At 41.3% G+C, this 17361-nt stretch overlaps 1 protein-coding gene across 17 annotated transcripts in view; it reads left to right on the top strand.

Moving 5' to 3' along the window:
- The window catches only part of pdzd2 (PDZ domain containing 2), a 144678-nt gene that overhangs the window by 126797 nt on the left and 520 nt on the right, over nucleotides 1–17361 (top strand). For 6 of the 17 annotated variants that reach the window (XM_088302936.1, XM_088302953.1, XM_088302977.1 and 3 more), the window contains 6 exons: nucleotides 1289–1433; nucleotides 5928–8382; nucleotides 14133–14241; nucleotides 14329–14430; nucleotides 15529–15799; nucleotides 17183–17320. In XM_088302936.1, coding sequence (XP_088159062.1) covers nucleotides 1289–1433; nucleotides 5928–8382; nucleotides 14133–14241; nucleotides 14329–14430; nucleotides 15529–15799; nucleotides 17183–17320 — 3220 coding nt within the window. The other 11 variants (XM_088303030.1, XM_088302969.1, XM_088303021.1 and 8 more) reach the window with 9 other exon arrangements.

The raw sequence follows: 17361 nt of genomic DNA, 5'->3' as shown, positions 1-17361 counted from the left end.
AGTGCATTATAAGGCGCCCTGTCCATTTTGGAGAAAGTTCAAGACTTTTAAGTGTGCCTTACTATCGTGAAAATACAGTACAACTGTAAATAAGATCTCATTGTGGATTGTAAATTATATTTATCAAATTTGGCTTAAGCACGCCCATGCCTTTTCCAAAAAGAATGTCAGCCATTTTGTTTTGAAATGTTAGTGCCTGGACCATTTTGAAGATTTCCAGAGAGTGTACTTGAACCAACTTCCTCTGCATTGAGCATTCAACAACTAACTCCCAATTGTGAACCAGCTAATTACAGAGTCATGGCCTTTTCTACACTTAGGTATGAAAAGTGTTCCATCAAATCATTAAATGATTGTAATCATATAATGCAAGGGTTTCCAACCAGTCGATCACGGTCAACTGGTAAAACGGGGACTGCTCCCAAGTCGACAACATGCTAGCAGAAACCAGGCACTTTGCTGATAAATGCACCGAACACTTCCTCAAGGTAGCAAATGACTGGGTAATTGAAAACGTATCCACCATACATCCACATAGATACAGACAACGGGGGCTTTGGGACTTTTCTCAGCAAGTTTTAAGTTTGATTAAAAATGTTTGAATAAGATCCATTAATTACAGATCATAATTAATCGTCTCTCACTTTTAATATGTTGACAGAACTCGTTTTTTTAGACGCTATGAATTTAGAGATTTGTTTATAATTACATTTTACAGTATATGTGTGAATAGAATTGCTGAAAATATGTAACTATAGTACTGAATTGTGGAGCAATATCATTAAACAGTTTTTCACCGTTTACGTTTTCCTGATATTTTGCTCAAGGCTAGTACAATGCTGTGAACACAATTTCGAGTCAGTTGTCCCCCACGACGTAAGAACTTTATCACCTTCATTTACATCAGTGTTTATCAGGTGCAATCGCAACATGCAGTTAGCTCACTAAGCCGATACCAATAAGTCAAAACGTCAGACATTGTCTTTGCCATAATACATGTTATTGTACACCACCAAGCATGAGGTCATTATATCAAAGTCCAAATATTAGTCTGTATTTCATGCACAAGTTCAAGCGTATTCCCAACCCAGTGATTTAACACTGCATGTTTCATTGATCTTATTTGGCAACTGAAGACTAGGAAGCGGTCAAAGGCAGGTGCAACTTGTAACCCTGCTCCAAAATGTGTACAGTTATTTATTTAATTTTTAAAAAATGTAACAATGAAGATGCTTTGTGATGCCGTGCTGTGTAATTAGAAGTGTGACCTTTGTTGTCCTACTTGCAGGAATCAAAAGGAGTCTTGTGTCCAGGTGATGAGATTGTAAGCATTGCTGATAAACTGGTGAGCTCCTGTGGATACCAAGAATTATGCGAACTTATGCAGAATCTTCCCACGACCCTGTCTTTGGATGTTAAAAAACCTGTCTCAGGTGGGGCCCAAGTCTTCTAACAATTTTTTTTTCGTCTATGCACACACACGTAAGCAACACCGCAGGCAGGCGGGCGGACGTGATTAGGCAGACAGGCAATGTTTTAATAATTGTAATTATTCAAAGCCTTTCTTCTGAAGAAGGGATGAACTACTCTTCTATGGTTTTCAAACACATGAGGTAGGGCTGGGCGATAAACCGAAAATTTACCGTTACCGAAATTTATTACAATGACCGAAATCATTTTGCCCATGTCGGTAAATTCGGTGTTTAAAAAAAAAAGAAAAGCCTTTTCTGTCTGCGGCAATGTTCATGCCCCTTTAAGACCGCTACAGCGCCTGTAATCACGTGACTCTACCCGTCTAATCGAGAAAGAAAACAGACGTCGCTGTCGTAGCCGGCGATTCAAATCCAGAAGCTTTTTCACCACCCGCAACACAACCATGCTGTGCTGAAAGTTCAAAGTGAGAAGCAAGGTTCGACAAGTGACAACAGCCCATTAACGGAGGCGACACCATACGAGAGAACGTCTCAGAGGTGGACGCGATAGCCTAGCACATAGCTAAAGATAAAGCTCCTCTAGTTACAGTGGCGCGCACAGGATTTAAACGCTTCATGAAAGCCGTATTTCCCGATATGGACTACATCGGGCCGGGAGCTTAGACATGTCAAGCATTTTGCATCTACATCCGACTTGTGGTCGGGTCGCAACATGGATCCCTGATTGAGCCTGACTGTGCATTACATAGATGACAAGTGGCGACTGCGCACCAGAGTCCTCGAGACGGCACATTTTCCCCGATGATGCACACGTTTATTTGGCTTGCATTGACATTTTCTTTCATTTTATTTCGCATTTTTTTATTTGCCATTATTTACATCATGAGAGCATCTTGGCGCAATCTATTTGCAGAAAAAGATTTTGCAAGAGTTACCCTTTTTCTTTGTGACATTGTTCAAGTCATGCAAAGCAAGCTATTTGGAATGTTTATACAAATGATTTTTGTACTTTTATTTTTCATTGAAAGTAATGTGTACCAATTGGTCAATAATAAAAACAGTCAATATACATTTCCTGCATTTATTTTGATTTTAGTCCACGGGGGGAATTTATCGTGCATTTATCGTTATCGAGGTAAAATTGCTAAATTTCTCGCGATATTGATTTGAGGTCATATCGCCCAGCCCTAACATGAGGTTTTCTTTCTTATCTTTTTCTTTTATAATGCATCAGTATATCGCCAGAATAATGAACACATATATCACAATAAACTGCATGAGTCTATCACCATACCAGATATTGTGTTCATTTTATTTTAGATGGGCGCTATACCCTATTTTGCCTGTCTGTCCCACGTCCTCCGTCCGCGACCTGTGAACACTTCCATCCTTACACAAATATTTGCCCTCCATCACCGTCCGTCATCGTCCTGTTGAACCGCGTCCATCTTTGCATTTTACCCGCCGCACCCTACATGCAACCTGTAAAGCAAAAAAACTAACCGAATCTCTAACTGGATCAGTGGAAGGCAGTTCATTTATTAAACACAATTAGATATTGTAAAACATGCAAATTGCAGGAGTGTGAAAAGCCACTGTCGCAGGGTTGTATATTTTTCAAATATGTTAATCAAGGTTTGATTGTTCCCACCTCTTAACTGGCTCATCAAATAACATGATAAATCCACAGGGCAGACGGAGTATTGGCGTCACAGGAACGTGAAAGAAGCAAAAACTGTTCTACGCCCTGACCGAGACATTTACCAATCTGTCTACTCATACAGAACGACGTGTGCAATTGCTGATTTATTTCGCAGATTTGTGTATCTGGCGCTGCGCATTTGTGAATCCTGTTCCAGACATGGATTTTTAAATACGAATTACGCATTTCTAAATGCTTTCTCGATAATAATGGCTCCAAACTATGCATTTTTTTATTTTTAGTAGTATATTTTTGTAAGTGGGAAACCTCTCAGAACAGCTTTAAAAGAAAATCCACTGTCGTATGAGTCACACGCTGGGCAGCCCAAGAACCGAATGCATCTCACAAGTCACATGTTCCCCTCTCTCCTGCACTAGCGCAAGAACATTCAGCCTCATTATATCAAAACAACAAACAAATAAACTTGTACCAGCATGTTTTTGACTATTTGTTGGTAGGTATTTAATGAGTACTGAGTACTACTATCATGAGAGTTTTGATGTGATATACATACAAAAACATTTGTGGTTAGTTATGATACCTTTGTTTGTAATTGCTGTATTATTTCAGCCAGAGTAAAATTGTTTCCTATATTTTCATGTTCATTCCAAAGATAAGCACCATCTTGTGATTTTCTTAATGCCTTTTTTTCCACAACCAGAATGCTACTCAGTAAACCCTGCATTGATATCTTCCTTTAAATGCTGCCCTGAAATTTAGGTTTAAATCTCCCTTGCTTACCTCCCCAAAACAGCCTCCATGCATCTGGCTATCTATCCATGGTGACTATGTTACATCGTATCTATTTTGCTATTAGTTTTGAATACTAGCTTTCCCCTGTAGTTTACCTCCCTGCATAAAAACATAAAACAAAGAGTAGTAAAATATGTGTATGTTCAGCCTGTTTATTTCTCTCTTGAATTATGCTCTATTTGTAAGGAATATGCATTTGTGCAATGACAGTCTATGCTGGAAATTAATTTACTGTAATTAGCTTTACAGTGTTTGAGGACTTTAATAATAATTATTAAGTAACACACTAATTTGTTTGGTTATACAGAATGTATTCCCTCCGAGTCATTTCTGCGATTACCATCGTAAAACTTTTTCATTATACAATACAACTTTATTTATATTGCGCATTTCACAACAAATGGTGCCCGCCTAGCCGCATATCAACCAAACTCACTGATTTGTTGTCACACATTGTACAGCTTTACAGCTTTATTTTTTGGCCCACAAAAAAACTAAAAAAAGGCATAGCTTTTACAAAGTGGTGTACATAAATTAAGATTTTACATAAAACACAAATAATAATAATGCATTTTAAAATTGGCATGCTTAACTGTTGCAAGCCACATTTGTTTTCTTAGCGAGTTGAGTTTTTGCTGTCGATCCAGTTTAGCCTTTCCCCTCAATGAAAAGAAGTCTTTCAATTGTCTACCTTCAAACGATAAATGTAAACAAGCCAAAATCTTAATTTTTAGCTTTTATTTTGAAAATTCCCAACATGAGCCGTCACCTTATCAAATGGGCAGGGGTTTGTGTGTTTCAATGATTCTACGAACAAAATTATCCGGGGCTTTATGCCTCTTCTAAGATCACCCATAGCAAACAATGGATTCAGTTTTTCCTTGCCCGGAAGTGGGTTACCGGAGCTTCCCTCAAGCCTGGAGGTGCGGCTCAAAGCCGAGCGTCTGGTGGCCGGGCCTGCACCCACAAGGCGTAGCCGAGCTCACCTTGAAAAGACAACGTGGGTGCCCCTCCCCATTGCTTCACCACCTGTGGGCGCGGCCAATGGCATCGGCTGCAAAGTGAGCTGAGTCGCAGCAAACGGACCTTGGTCGTCTGATCCCCAGCTACATAAACTGCCTCTTGGGACATGGAATGTCACTTCTCTGACAGGGAAAGAGCCTGAGCTGGTGTGCAATGTAGAGAAGTTGTGACTAGTTAGACTCAACTCCACACACAGTTTGGGCTCTGATTCCAATCCTATCGAGAGAGCTTGGACTCTCTTCCACACTGGAGTGTTCCCCGATGAAAGATGCTGAGCAGGTGTGCACATACATATTGTCCCCTTGGCACCTGTACATTGGGGTTCACTCTGGTAGACGAGAGGGTACAATACAATACAATTGTATTTATATAGCGCATTTCACAACAGCTGGAGCTATAACAAAGCGCTTTCCATATGGCGTCATATATTCCCTCCCTTCGCCTCGGTTGGGGGGACAGGTCCTGACTTTTGTTTGTGCTTATGCACCATATAGCAGTTCAGAGTACACACCCTCATTTTGCTGCCGGACTTCAATGTTTACAATACATGGACAATGACAGTGAGAGATAGGAAAGCGTAGTTGGGAAGAACGAACCCTAACCAGAACCTGAGTGATGCTTTGTTATTTGATCTCTGTGCTCATCGTGAATTGTCCCAAACAAACACCAAACAACAAAACAATAGTCAGAATGAGATGTTAGGCAATGGAGATTTTGCGCATTTACCTGGGTGATGCACTCATACTTATCTCACAAATATACTGTAATATTTCTTAAGAAAGGGACATCATTTAAAAGGGAAATAAACAGTCTCGCCACTATAAAACGTATTAACACAAAAGTATTGTGTAACAAAAAAAAAACAGATTCCCAAACTTTTTGTGTTATGTTTTTAGGTAGTGTAGTTGAAACCCCAATTTATCATAGCATAGGTGTTTCTATGGACCCTGTAAATCCATGTATAAAATGTTTTTTTTTGTTTACATTGACTAAAGTATCTTTCATTTTGATTTAAGATGTAGATGGGCTTTCCACATTGACAGTGTTTCCTGGGAGCAGTGACGGAGCTACAAGACTCCCCCCTGACGTATCTGGAGACTTGGGTGCCAATATAGTTCAAGATAACCACAAACCCCAAATGAACAGTGACTGCCAAACTCCAATCACCAACATTGATGACATTATATCACAAATTAGCGCTGATAGTGACCCTGCATATTGCTCATGCAGCACCTCTCCTCAAGAAAATAGATCTGAGAAAGATGATTTTCAGGACCCAATATTGTCAAATCCACATTACTCCTCTGCAGTGCACACAGGAAATGAAAATGGGTGTCCTTTAGAAGTGAACCCACTTCTTGAAAACAACTCAAATGGATTATTCCCCGAAATGGTTAGCGCAATGCATAAAGGTAATGACAAGGAGTTCATAGGAGTTCATGCCAGCAATTCCAGTGTTGCCTTTGCACGTAACGACAATGTCAAGCTCAGTAAACTGGACAGTGGCAATTACCATCATCACGAGCCATCCTCAAAGGGGAAGAAAGTGGAACTTAATTCCTCTGACAATCAAGTATCCATTGACGATGCACATATACACCTCAACACACCATCAAATAGATCTTTGCCTTCACATCATGCAAAAAACAAAAGCCTGAATAAGAATAATGATATGTTTATCAGCTCCTCAGAGCTGACAAACGAAGAATGTTTGGTGTGTTCCCCATCGATAGGGGTCACAGCCACAGAGATGCCACGCCCATCTTCACATGTGATTCCTGCATCACCTGTGGAATATCACAATGTCATTGAGTCTGACTCTGACAGACTTCGAACTTCTGAGGCACATAATGCTACAAGCATTTGTGTTCATGGCAGCAATTCCCCGCTTAATTACTGTCTTGATTACAGTAGCCCTACAATGTCATCTGGTGGGGCCTTGCGCAACTCAGATGGATTGAAACTGACGTGTTTGAAGGCACAAACATCAGAATTTACATCAGTGACAAACACTTTCAGTTTGACCACTGACAGATCAGATACAACTTTGTCAAAGACTATGATCAACAAAGAAAAGAAAAATGATTGTAGACCAAATTTAATCCCAAATTTTAGCCCCATTACTATGTATCATCGTCTGAACTTCCCTGCTAAATGTCAAATCGAAACTCATTTTAGACCAGACAATAGTCTGAAACTGAAGGGCCTAAAAATAAAGAATAATAACAACAGAGAAGAGGCATTGCAAAATCATACCAACAGTGAAAGTCCAGTCCTTTCCTCAGCAAACAATATTTTCTTCAACCATCCTACAAACCTTCTACCAGAGAAAACATTACCTCCCATTTTGAAGGCCAAAAACCCACTTAAAAAGAACAGTGTTGTTTTATCTGAAGTTTCTGTCAGAAAGACAGCACATGAGACCTCAGATAGCAAATTTGAAACTGTAATTACCAACAACAAAGACTCACCTGCCACTCAGAGAACATTTATCGAAGTTCAGTTGTCCTCTTCATCTGGTATGTCACCTGTTCGGGCAAAAAAGATCACAGAAGATTTAAATAACTCCACAGCAACTCAGATAGGCACCGATACAAGATCAACGCCTGTGATCCCAAATTCAAATATCATATTAGGTACAGCAAACGTCATTGTTGATAAAACAGTATGTAATGCAGTGTCTCTTACTGAGGAAACTAATCCGGGATCAAGTAATAATTTCAAACCCAACATGGGCACAAGTGATAACCCGAAATCTACCAGATCCAAACTGTGCAAGAAGACAATGCTGCGGCAAAGCTTTGTTGCAGACACTCCTTTTTCTGTGGACTACAATCCCTTCTCTGTCCAACACAAAATAAAGTCATTTGAAAATCTGGCTTTCTTTGACAAGCCTTTTGCTAAAAGTAGTGACATGCAGGCATATGCTTTTGCATACAGGGCCTCGCTTAACCAAAGGATTGCAGGCTATATGGGCCTAATTAAATGTTCTGATGACCAGGCACAACACCATCGTTTCTGTTCCTGTGAAGACAATTTAATCTCTACGAGACCCAGCTCGTCACTGAAATCGCAGTCAAGCATTACTTTGAAAAACCTTGATCCTCCATGCGATTGCGATAGTGCAGGTGGCCTGACTAAGAACATTCTTGTCTCTAAAATAGCAAAAGTTCCTGATTTTTCACCGGAGACCCCACCAGTGGTGCGTAGGAAAAATGCCAGACTTTTACACAACCGTTTGTGTCAATCCAGGGCTCTCAGTATGCCTGAATTGGGAAAACTATTCTCAGGTGATATGTTGACAAGTATCGATGCCACAGAGACTTTGTCCACTTCATCTTCTGCACCCCAAGCAAAAAAGGATATAACAAAAGGAAACCCAAGAAACTCTGACTCCACTCAAGGAACATCTGAGAGAAAAGTTGAGATCCTTAAACAATCTAAACAGCCTGAAGAATCTTGGACTATCAGGTAAATTAGTTAAATCCTCCCCATCTTATGATTCCTTGATTCCTTTATCATTGTATGTGTGTACGTGTGTTTGTTTAAAAATATGATGAAATGTGATCTGCTAAATCAACAATTGTAAACAATTAACTAGGGCTGTGACGATAATTCGATATCGATATGTATCGAGATAGTTGGGTGAGACATATCAATAGAAAATGGTATCGATAAATTATCGATCAAAAAAAAAAAAATCAACGGAGCTAATTTGACTTTGATCACTGCCCTACTCGTCACAAACTCCCTCCCATTGAGGAAATACAACCCGAGGCTTACGCATGCGGCGCTGAGCCAGCGCGGCTCAAAACAAACAAAAAAAAAAAAAACGGGTGCCTAAGGTGGACTTACCGGCCGACTTGAGGAAACGCTCGCTTAATAGTTAAGCCAATAACAAGCACCCCCTCCCGGACACTCACGGGACGAAACGGCCCGTAGCTCTAGTCCACGAGACCTCCGTCGCATGGGAGGCGGGCGTATGTTGCAGTGAAGCCGCTAACAAGTACCCACCGCCGACACGCACGGGACAAAACGGCCCGTAGCTCTAGCACGTGCGTGTTCCATCTCAAGGGAGGCCGCCGTGCGTTGTACATTTTAAAATAAAACAAATCTGAATTTAGCCCTTTTCCCTGTTTTATTTTCAATAATTGTTGTTTCCTCATTACTGCTCGGTTTATACAGGTATTGGTTTGCTGTTTAATTTGCGTATTTAACAACAGGCATGTTTTCGGGCAGCTAATGGGTCCTAGTATTTACGTTAATTTATGTCGGGCATATTGTTGGTCAGCTAAGCGGTCCTAAGAGAGACGTATCGAGTCTGTTAGCCGTTAGCTGCGGATGCGCGATTGCTACAATTTTCGTCGTCATGTATGCGGCAGAATGAAAGTGAGTTATTGAGCTATTTTGAATTGATTGGTGTGCTATTAAAGCCTCGTTGCTCTCTATCCCTGTGTCCGGTCACGCTCTTTGATTCAAGTGACTGTTTGGATGAGCCACTCCGGTGAACCCCCCTATATTCACATACAGTGCCAACTCGCCGCAACAATCTTAAAAAACAAATATATATATAATAATAATAATTCGATATATATCGATATCGACTGATATGACATACATGCCACCGATATAGTTTTCAGCCATATCACCCCACCCTACAATGAACAGAAAATCTTGCGGCATGCAATCGCACTATATGTAGACAAAACAGGCATAGTATTTGGATGGCTGGTCAATATAGATAAAGGAATTAAAAACAAGCAAATCGAGTTGCTCAAATTGTATACTGCAATACCTCGCTACTTCGCGGTTCACCTTTCGCAGGTTCAGTGCTTCGCGGGTCTAAAAAAAATATTCAAAAATTAAAAATATCAAAAAATATTAAATATATTATCTATAGCCGCGACACCGCCTCCTGCATCCCTTACGCCACCTCCTATAGCCACTACGCCGCCTCCTGCAGCTTCTACTGCATCGTCTGTGTCAAGCTTGCTTGTAAGCGAGGTGAAGAAGGAGGACCCAAAATGCACGGAAGCCAGGCAAGGGTAACTTAAAAGGAATTTAATGAGGGAATTTAAGAGGGCAAACCAGGTGCTGGGAGAAAACAAACTGACGTGACAAAGTGCAAAATAACGAAGAGGAACTAAACGTGACTAAACAGAACAAAATGACGAGGAAAACAGGGACAGTGACAAATAACTTATGCGCGTGAACGAGAACGATATCAGGACCATGACAGTCAGGGAAAGGAAGCAGAGGGAGCAATGTTCCGACGCCAAGCAGTCGGTCCTGAGCGCTTAAGTAGTCCTGGTAATTATGAAGTCAATGTGAAACAGCTGCGTGACTGACGAGGAACCGGTGTGTGGCTGGTGGGCGCGTCTCTCCAGCCATGATGACACGGGACGGGAACGAGCACTGGAGGAAACGCCCCCACTCAGCTGGGACAACAAAACAAAGACATGGCATGACCGAAACGGGACGTGACAAAAACAAACAAAGACCTGACATGACCGACACGGGTCATGATAGTCTGCGGCGTCATCCGAGGAGCAGTAAAGCTCTTCATGCCCCTGTGCAGTCATTCATCGTTATTACCTCATCGTACTGCACAGGTCTTTTCATCAACTACGCTTTGAAGAACTTATTGTAAGAGGTCAGTTAAATGTTGTTTTTGTTAAGCTCGCGGGTAGGCGAGGAGGACCCAAAGATGCGTAGAAGCCAAGGCACGGGTAACTTGAAGGGAGTTTAATTAACGACAAAACAGGAAGGCAAACGAGGGAACTGGACAAACACAAACGTGGCGGGGTGCGAAAATAACAGAAGGTGAACAGAACGTGACTAGACCGAAAAGTGACGGGGAGAAAGGACAGTGACAAGTTACAAATAAACATGAACGTGAACGAGAACGGGATGAACGAGCAATCGGGGCAAACGCGTATAGAGGGTGTAGCGGGAGCAATGCACCGACGCCAAGTAGTCGGCACGGGTGTTTAAATAGTCCGGTAATTAACAGTACAAATGAGAGTCATCTGGGAGGCTAACGGGGAACCGGTGTGTGCGTCTCATCAGCCGGGCGAGACAGGGCGGGAACGAGCACTGGCGGAAAACGCCCCCACTCAGCTGAGAAAACAACAACACGAAAGCATGGCATGGGACGTGACAATAATACTAATCAACAACCCTGACATGACCGACACGGGTCATGACAGTTTTATTGTTTGATTGTTTAACACGAATCTCTCTCTCTACACCCATTTTCTATATGGTATGGTACAATTTTATTCATGTACAAGGTATTACTGTAATCTTAAACCCCCAGAAATAGAAATTATAAATGTTAATTTGTTGCGCAAAACGACGGACTAATTATGTTAGCTAATTGTAGTGTTTGCTTGTTTTTGAAAGCTGATAACGATAATTGGTTGTTCGTAAGTAAATTGTTCGGTAGAACAGTGTTCTAGACCCTCAATTGTTATTGTAAACAGACAACATATTTTACAGGGTTTTTTTTGTTATAACATGAATGTCACTCTCTCTCTCTCTCTACCCGTATATATATATATATATATATATATATATATATATATATATATTTTATTTTTTTTTTTTAATTTATTTATTTTTTTAAGCATTTTTGAAGATGCGCCGCTACTTCGCGTATTTTCAGTTTTCGCGGGTTGTCTCGGTCCCCATTAACCGCGATAACCGGGGTATTACAGTATAACATCATTGACTTTTCTGGGAAGCCTTTTGACAGAATTCCAAGATATGGCTTTAAACAGTCTGGACAGTTGGGATCTTGTTGGGACATCTAGTAAGGAATTAGGGTAGAGCATTTAAAATTGTACCTTTTATACTTCATGCATCCATCCATCCATTCATTCATCCATCCATTATCTGCTTCGGGTCGTGGAAGCAGCACCTCAGCAGGAAAGTCCTTTTCCTCTCCCAAGCTACGTCTTCTAGCTCTTCCAGAGGGATCCCAAGACGTTCCCAGGATAGCCAGGAGACATAGTCTGTCCAGCCTGTCCTGGGTCATCCTCTGGTCCTCCTGCCAGTGGGATATGCCCGGAAGCCCTCACCAGGGAGGCATCCAGGAGACAGCCTATTGAGATGTCTCATCTGGCTCCTCCCAACGTGGAGGAGCTGTGGCTCAACTCTGAGCCCCTCCCGGATGCCCGAGCTTCTAACCCTATCTCAAAGAGAGAGCACGGACACCCTTCAGAGTAAACTCGTTGTTACGACCGGCTCTGCTAGGGAAGGAGGGAAGCAACATAGACCAAGTTGTAAAATGGTTTGGACATAGAGTTTACAATTTATTTTTAGTGAAAGAAAAGAGGTAGGTTTCAAACAAATGAGTTTAACAAAAAGGTATTACCCAAGTTCACAAATGTGTATAAGTAAACAATAGCAAGTGTCTCCAAAACTTACGAAAGTCCATACAAAGCGAGAGACACAAGTAGCGCAAGCGAGGTGAACTGAACTCTTAAGTCCCAGCCGCCCTGAGCAGCAGAACCGAGGTCCTTTTATTGGTCCCAGCTGCACAGGTCGTGCTCGTTGATAGGGTGGTCCATTAGTAACGAGCAAGAAACCAGTCCACCAACGAAGAACGAGCGGGAAAGCAATCCACCCATGACGAACGAGCAGGAAACCAGGCCAACGATGAGGAACAAGCAGGATACTAGTCCATTTACTTTAGTACGAAAGGTGCAAGAGTTAACACAAGAAACAAGGGGCGTGGCCTTGTAGGTGGGCCCTAGCCAAAGGCTGTAACACTCATTTTGACCGGTTGTATCCGAGATGATGTTCTTTCTGCCACAACCGACAGCTCGTGACCATAGGTGAGGGTAGGAACGTAGATCGACCGAGAAATCTTTCGGCTCAGCTCCTTCACCACAACAGACCGATAAGGGTTTTCATCAAGCAGACGCTGCACGGATCCGCCTGTCGATATCACGCTCCAGCCTCCCCTTACTCGTGAATAAGACCCCAAGACACTTGAACTCCTCTACTTGGGGCAGTATCTTGTCCCAGACACAGAGAGGTCACTCCACCCTATTCCGACTGAGGACCATGGTCTCAGATTGGGACCATCTGCAAAAAGCAGAGATGCAATACTGAGAACACCAAACCTGACCCCCTCATTACCTCGGCTGTGTTTGGTGAAGATGATCTAATAAAGGGAGTGGCACGGTGGACGACTGGTTAGCACAATGGCTCACAGTGCAGAGGTCATGGGTTCAATCCTTCCTGTGTGGAGTTTACATGTTCTCCCCGTGCCTGTGTGGGTTTCCTCCGGGTACTTTGTTTTTTTTCCCACATTCCAAAAACTAAATTGCCCCTAGGTATGAGTGTGAGCGTGGGTGGGTGGTTGTCTATAAGTGCCCTACAATTGTCTGGCAACCAGTTCATGGAGTACTCCGCCTACTGCCTGAAGATTGCTGGGATAGCTCCCCCTGCAACCCTTGTGAGGAGAAGGTGTACAGATAATGAATGGATGGATGATCTAATAAATCATTACAAAAAAAAGATAAGACGTAAGATGTAAGATGAGGTGAAAGGGGTCAAAGATCATATTTCATGCTGCTTCAGATGGACCAGTCCAGGCCTGTCTGAAAGTAATCAGGCTTGGATCTGTCCAGTAAAAAAAAATAAAAAATCCCAAAAATCCAATTAGCCCCAGTTAATTCATGATTTAACAAAGGGGTCAACTACGGTACTTTTTCCATACAGGGCCAGGTAGCTTTGAATATACATCTCTCACTTGCATCAAAATGGCTGCTGTTTTATTTATTCTAACCTTGTAACAATACAAAAGTGTTGTTATTTTTAGTGTACAGTAGTATAATTGTTTCTTTCTTCTGACTGCCTCTCATTGGGAAAATAGATTTTTTTTGCCATATATCAGCAAAACCTGACTGTTTTTTTTTTTTAGTTGGGCAAGACATTTAAGAATCTAACTAATATTTTTAGCCGCATGCAGTTACAGTCCTGTCTAATCATTGTTCAGAGGAGTCCAGACTCTCGCCCCTGTTAACAAATTAAACTGTCATTAAATTAACTTAACATTACTGAAACGAATTGCACGCCCCTGGGGACACTGTCCCTTCAGAGTGCTCTGTCCATTGTTGAAGTGACCTTGATACCAATGTGCCAAAGGTTCCACTTCTGGGATTGTTAAAGTATGAACAATGTATGAATAAAATGTATTTTGTGTGTAGGTTAAAAGATCAAAATGCTTCTCTTGTGAGTCAGTCTAAATTTCAAGCACTTCAGACAACTACGGCGAACATTCCTGCCCGACTCCAGGAAACAAACAATGTCATAGAGGTATCGCACAAAGGCCCATTTTTTCACTCGTTGAATCTGCAGTTACTAGCCCTGTTCATGAAGTTTTCCTCTGACTGGTTTATCTAGGTTAACAATCATGCTCATCTTGTGGTCCTTCATAAAGAGGAAGGCTCAGGACTTGGATTTAGTATTGCTGGAGGGAGTGACCTTGAGCAGAAGATAATCACTGTAAGTAAATTGAATGGTCTCGTCGTTGTATCTACAAATACATTAAGTTACTAAATTAACACATTCAGACACAGACACAAGCACCAGGAACAACTCTGTGTCCACTAAAATTCAATGTGTTGACATTCAGACACATTAATCCAAAGCTACAGAATTTGGGCCCAGCACACTATGTCTTGTCTGTTCTGTGATCACAGCTGATATTCAAACATTCAGAGACTCATGTTTTTTCTACAAACCTAAACATCCAACATTCAAGACAAGATGCTTGAGGTAACGTAATTCAAAACAGTGCATGATCTTGGTAAATGACCGTCAGTTCCAATTCACGAAATTCTTCATCATCAAACTTTCTGGGAATATTGTCAAAGCAAGAATGATCAAAATCTATTTCACTGGCTTCGTGCTGAACCCTCCAATGTCACAATATGCGCAATTGAATCATTTTTCACAGATATTTACTATTTGTAAGTCCACAGTTGTGGGTATTATTTTTTTAATTATTGACCAATTTAAATTGTTAAAAATGGTTTGCTCATTTTGTTTCTTTGCAATATTGGAGTTTGTACACATGTAACATTTTTGGTGTCCCCTGATTTTGGAGGTACAAGGACTCCGGCCGATGCCAGCAATTTAAAACAAGATGACTAAAATCATCAATATCAAAGAGGACATTGTCACCTGTATACTGTCAAAATTTTTCAACATGTCCTTAAACATTCAGGTACTATGAATAATTTGTTGATTCAAAATTCAGCGTGGCATTTGTTGGAGGATATGAACCAGGACTGCGAAGAGCAACATATAATTGACACTAATTATAAATGCATTAGGGGAAAAAATCTCTTTTTTTAACCAAAGAAAATTATTGAATAAGTAGCGCTAACATTTAATAGGCGTTTTCCATGAAAAATGGTGACTGCCCCCCCTGGAGAATTGGTGAATCCATGTGAGTCCACTGTAATGCAGGTAATATTCACCAAGTTAAAGAGATTTCAAAATACCCCGGTCTCAGTAAGCACGCGGTTGAATGAGGTATTTATTTATTATCCAGTTTTAGCTCTGATGGTGGGAAATTGTATCTTTGTGTGTCACCAGGTTCATCGAGTCTTCAGCAAAGGCGCAGCAAGCCTCGAGGGCACAATTCTGAGAGGTGACAGAATTGTATCTATAAATGGCACGAGTCTGGATGGTAAAACACATGGAGAGGCTGTTTCTTGCCTCCATCAAGCTAAACAATCCAAGCAAGCCTTCGTAGTTATTTGCCGACGCATGGTCAGTGAAAAGAATACCACTGAAACCCTTGACTCAGCCAGCCAGTCGCAGATGAGGTTATCTGCCACCAAGATGTCTTTGGAGACAAGTAGAGGTAGAACCCTGATTTTCGTGAATTGTAACAATAGTGAAACTACTGACAGACAGAGGAGCAAAAATTGTGTCATTTCTTGATTCAAAAATACGGCAATATGTTGTGCGTCAAGATTACAGTAAATCTCCCTCCATCATGTGGGTTACGTTCCCGAGCACCCCCCTAGTAAGACAAAATTTGGCCAGAGAAGTACATTTTATTATAGCTTTTACGGCACACAACATTTTTTTATAGGTGGTCTTTCACTGAGCGGCGAAGTCTTAGCAAACTTTTTTCGCTAGGGTTTTGTTAAGGGTTACAAAAGGGTAGAAAGACATTTGCCAGCCATGCACAAAAAGTTTTAATGGTCGCAAAAAGTTTTTCTCATCAACATCAAATTTGGAACAGGTTCAAGAAAAACTTAATGAAGCTTGACGAAAAGCCAATATGCATTTCATTCAAAATGAAGCAAGCAAAAAATGATTAGGCCGACTCACGTAGAAGAGGGCAGTAAGTTTTAAATTAATCTCTTGATCTCACACCCAATTGTGTTCAGTAGACTACAAATACAAAGGAATTGATCTTGCCGTTTAAACACTTCTGGAGGTTGCTCTATATAGCAAGGTTAATAAATAAAAACAAAAACATTGTCAAATCTAAAAAAAATTGTGTATTTACACCAGCCAAAATGACGACGATGATTATGAAGCCGCCGTTACACAGTGCATTCTCATTTAAGTGCTGAAATAAAGGTGTCTCCTTTGTAAAGAAATTGACATACTGACATGACATACATGACACCTAGATGAGCATTTAGTACAGCTGCGCATAAACATAATAATATTCCCTTTATTAGTCCCACAATGGGGAAATTCGAGATTCGAACCCAGGTCTCCTGGGGAGACTGGGTCCTGAACGCGGCGCCTTAGACCACTTGGCCATCCTGGTCACAGCTCTTCTTTGACTTCCTGTTTTGTCGTTACGAACCTGGCGATGGGCAGTTGCTAGCTGGCTGTGTTTCTTCTTCTGTGTAACTAGGTGGCTCCATTGATGCTGTTTTGGAAATGCAGTGCACAACATGTCAGGATGCCTCTCCGCTAAGGTTACATTACATACAGCATGGGAAAATGCTGAAGTGATCAGCATGGCGAACAGCGCGCAAAGGCCACACAAAAGCCAATCAGTGGCTGAATCAGTCGATAACGGCATTTAAACTCAAACCAACGCTGTAAAATGGCGACAAATGTACAAAATTAATGACTGACCAAAAAATAAAAAAAATAAAAAAGAAATACTGGGAATGCGAAACGGGAACCCATGATGAGGGGTTTTACTGTCCTTGAACTGGTTCTTATACTTTAACTTTTACTGTACAAATTTCTGTAAGTCAACATGTCTTATTAGTCCCTGAAAATCTAGGTCCACGTGGGGTTTTAAAGGTTGAGCTTCACAAGACGACTGCTGGCTTGGGTTTCAGCCTGGATGGGGGGAAATCATCAAGTACAGGAGACAAGCCCCTAACTGTAAAACGCATCTTTAAAGGTGATGATTTGCTTCATTTTGTTTTCTTTGTTTTTCTGGAG

This window comes from Idiotropiscis lumnitzeri, chromosome 1 (assembly GCF_059441095.1).
Source record: "Idiotropiscis lumnitzeri isolate Australia: NSW breed Sydney's pygmy pipehorse chromosome 1, RoL_Ilum_1.0, whole genome shotgun sequence".
NCBI lineage: Eukaryota > Metazoa > Chordata > Actinopteri > Syngnathiformes > Syngnathidae > Idiotropiscis > Idiotropiscis lumnitzeri.
This window is presented reverse-complemented; position numbering and strand designations above follow the sequence as displayed.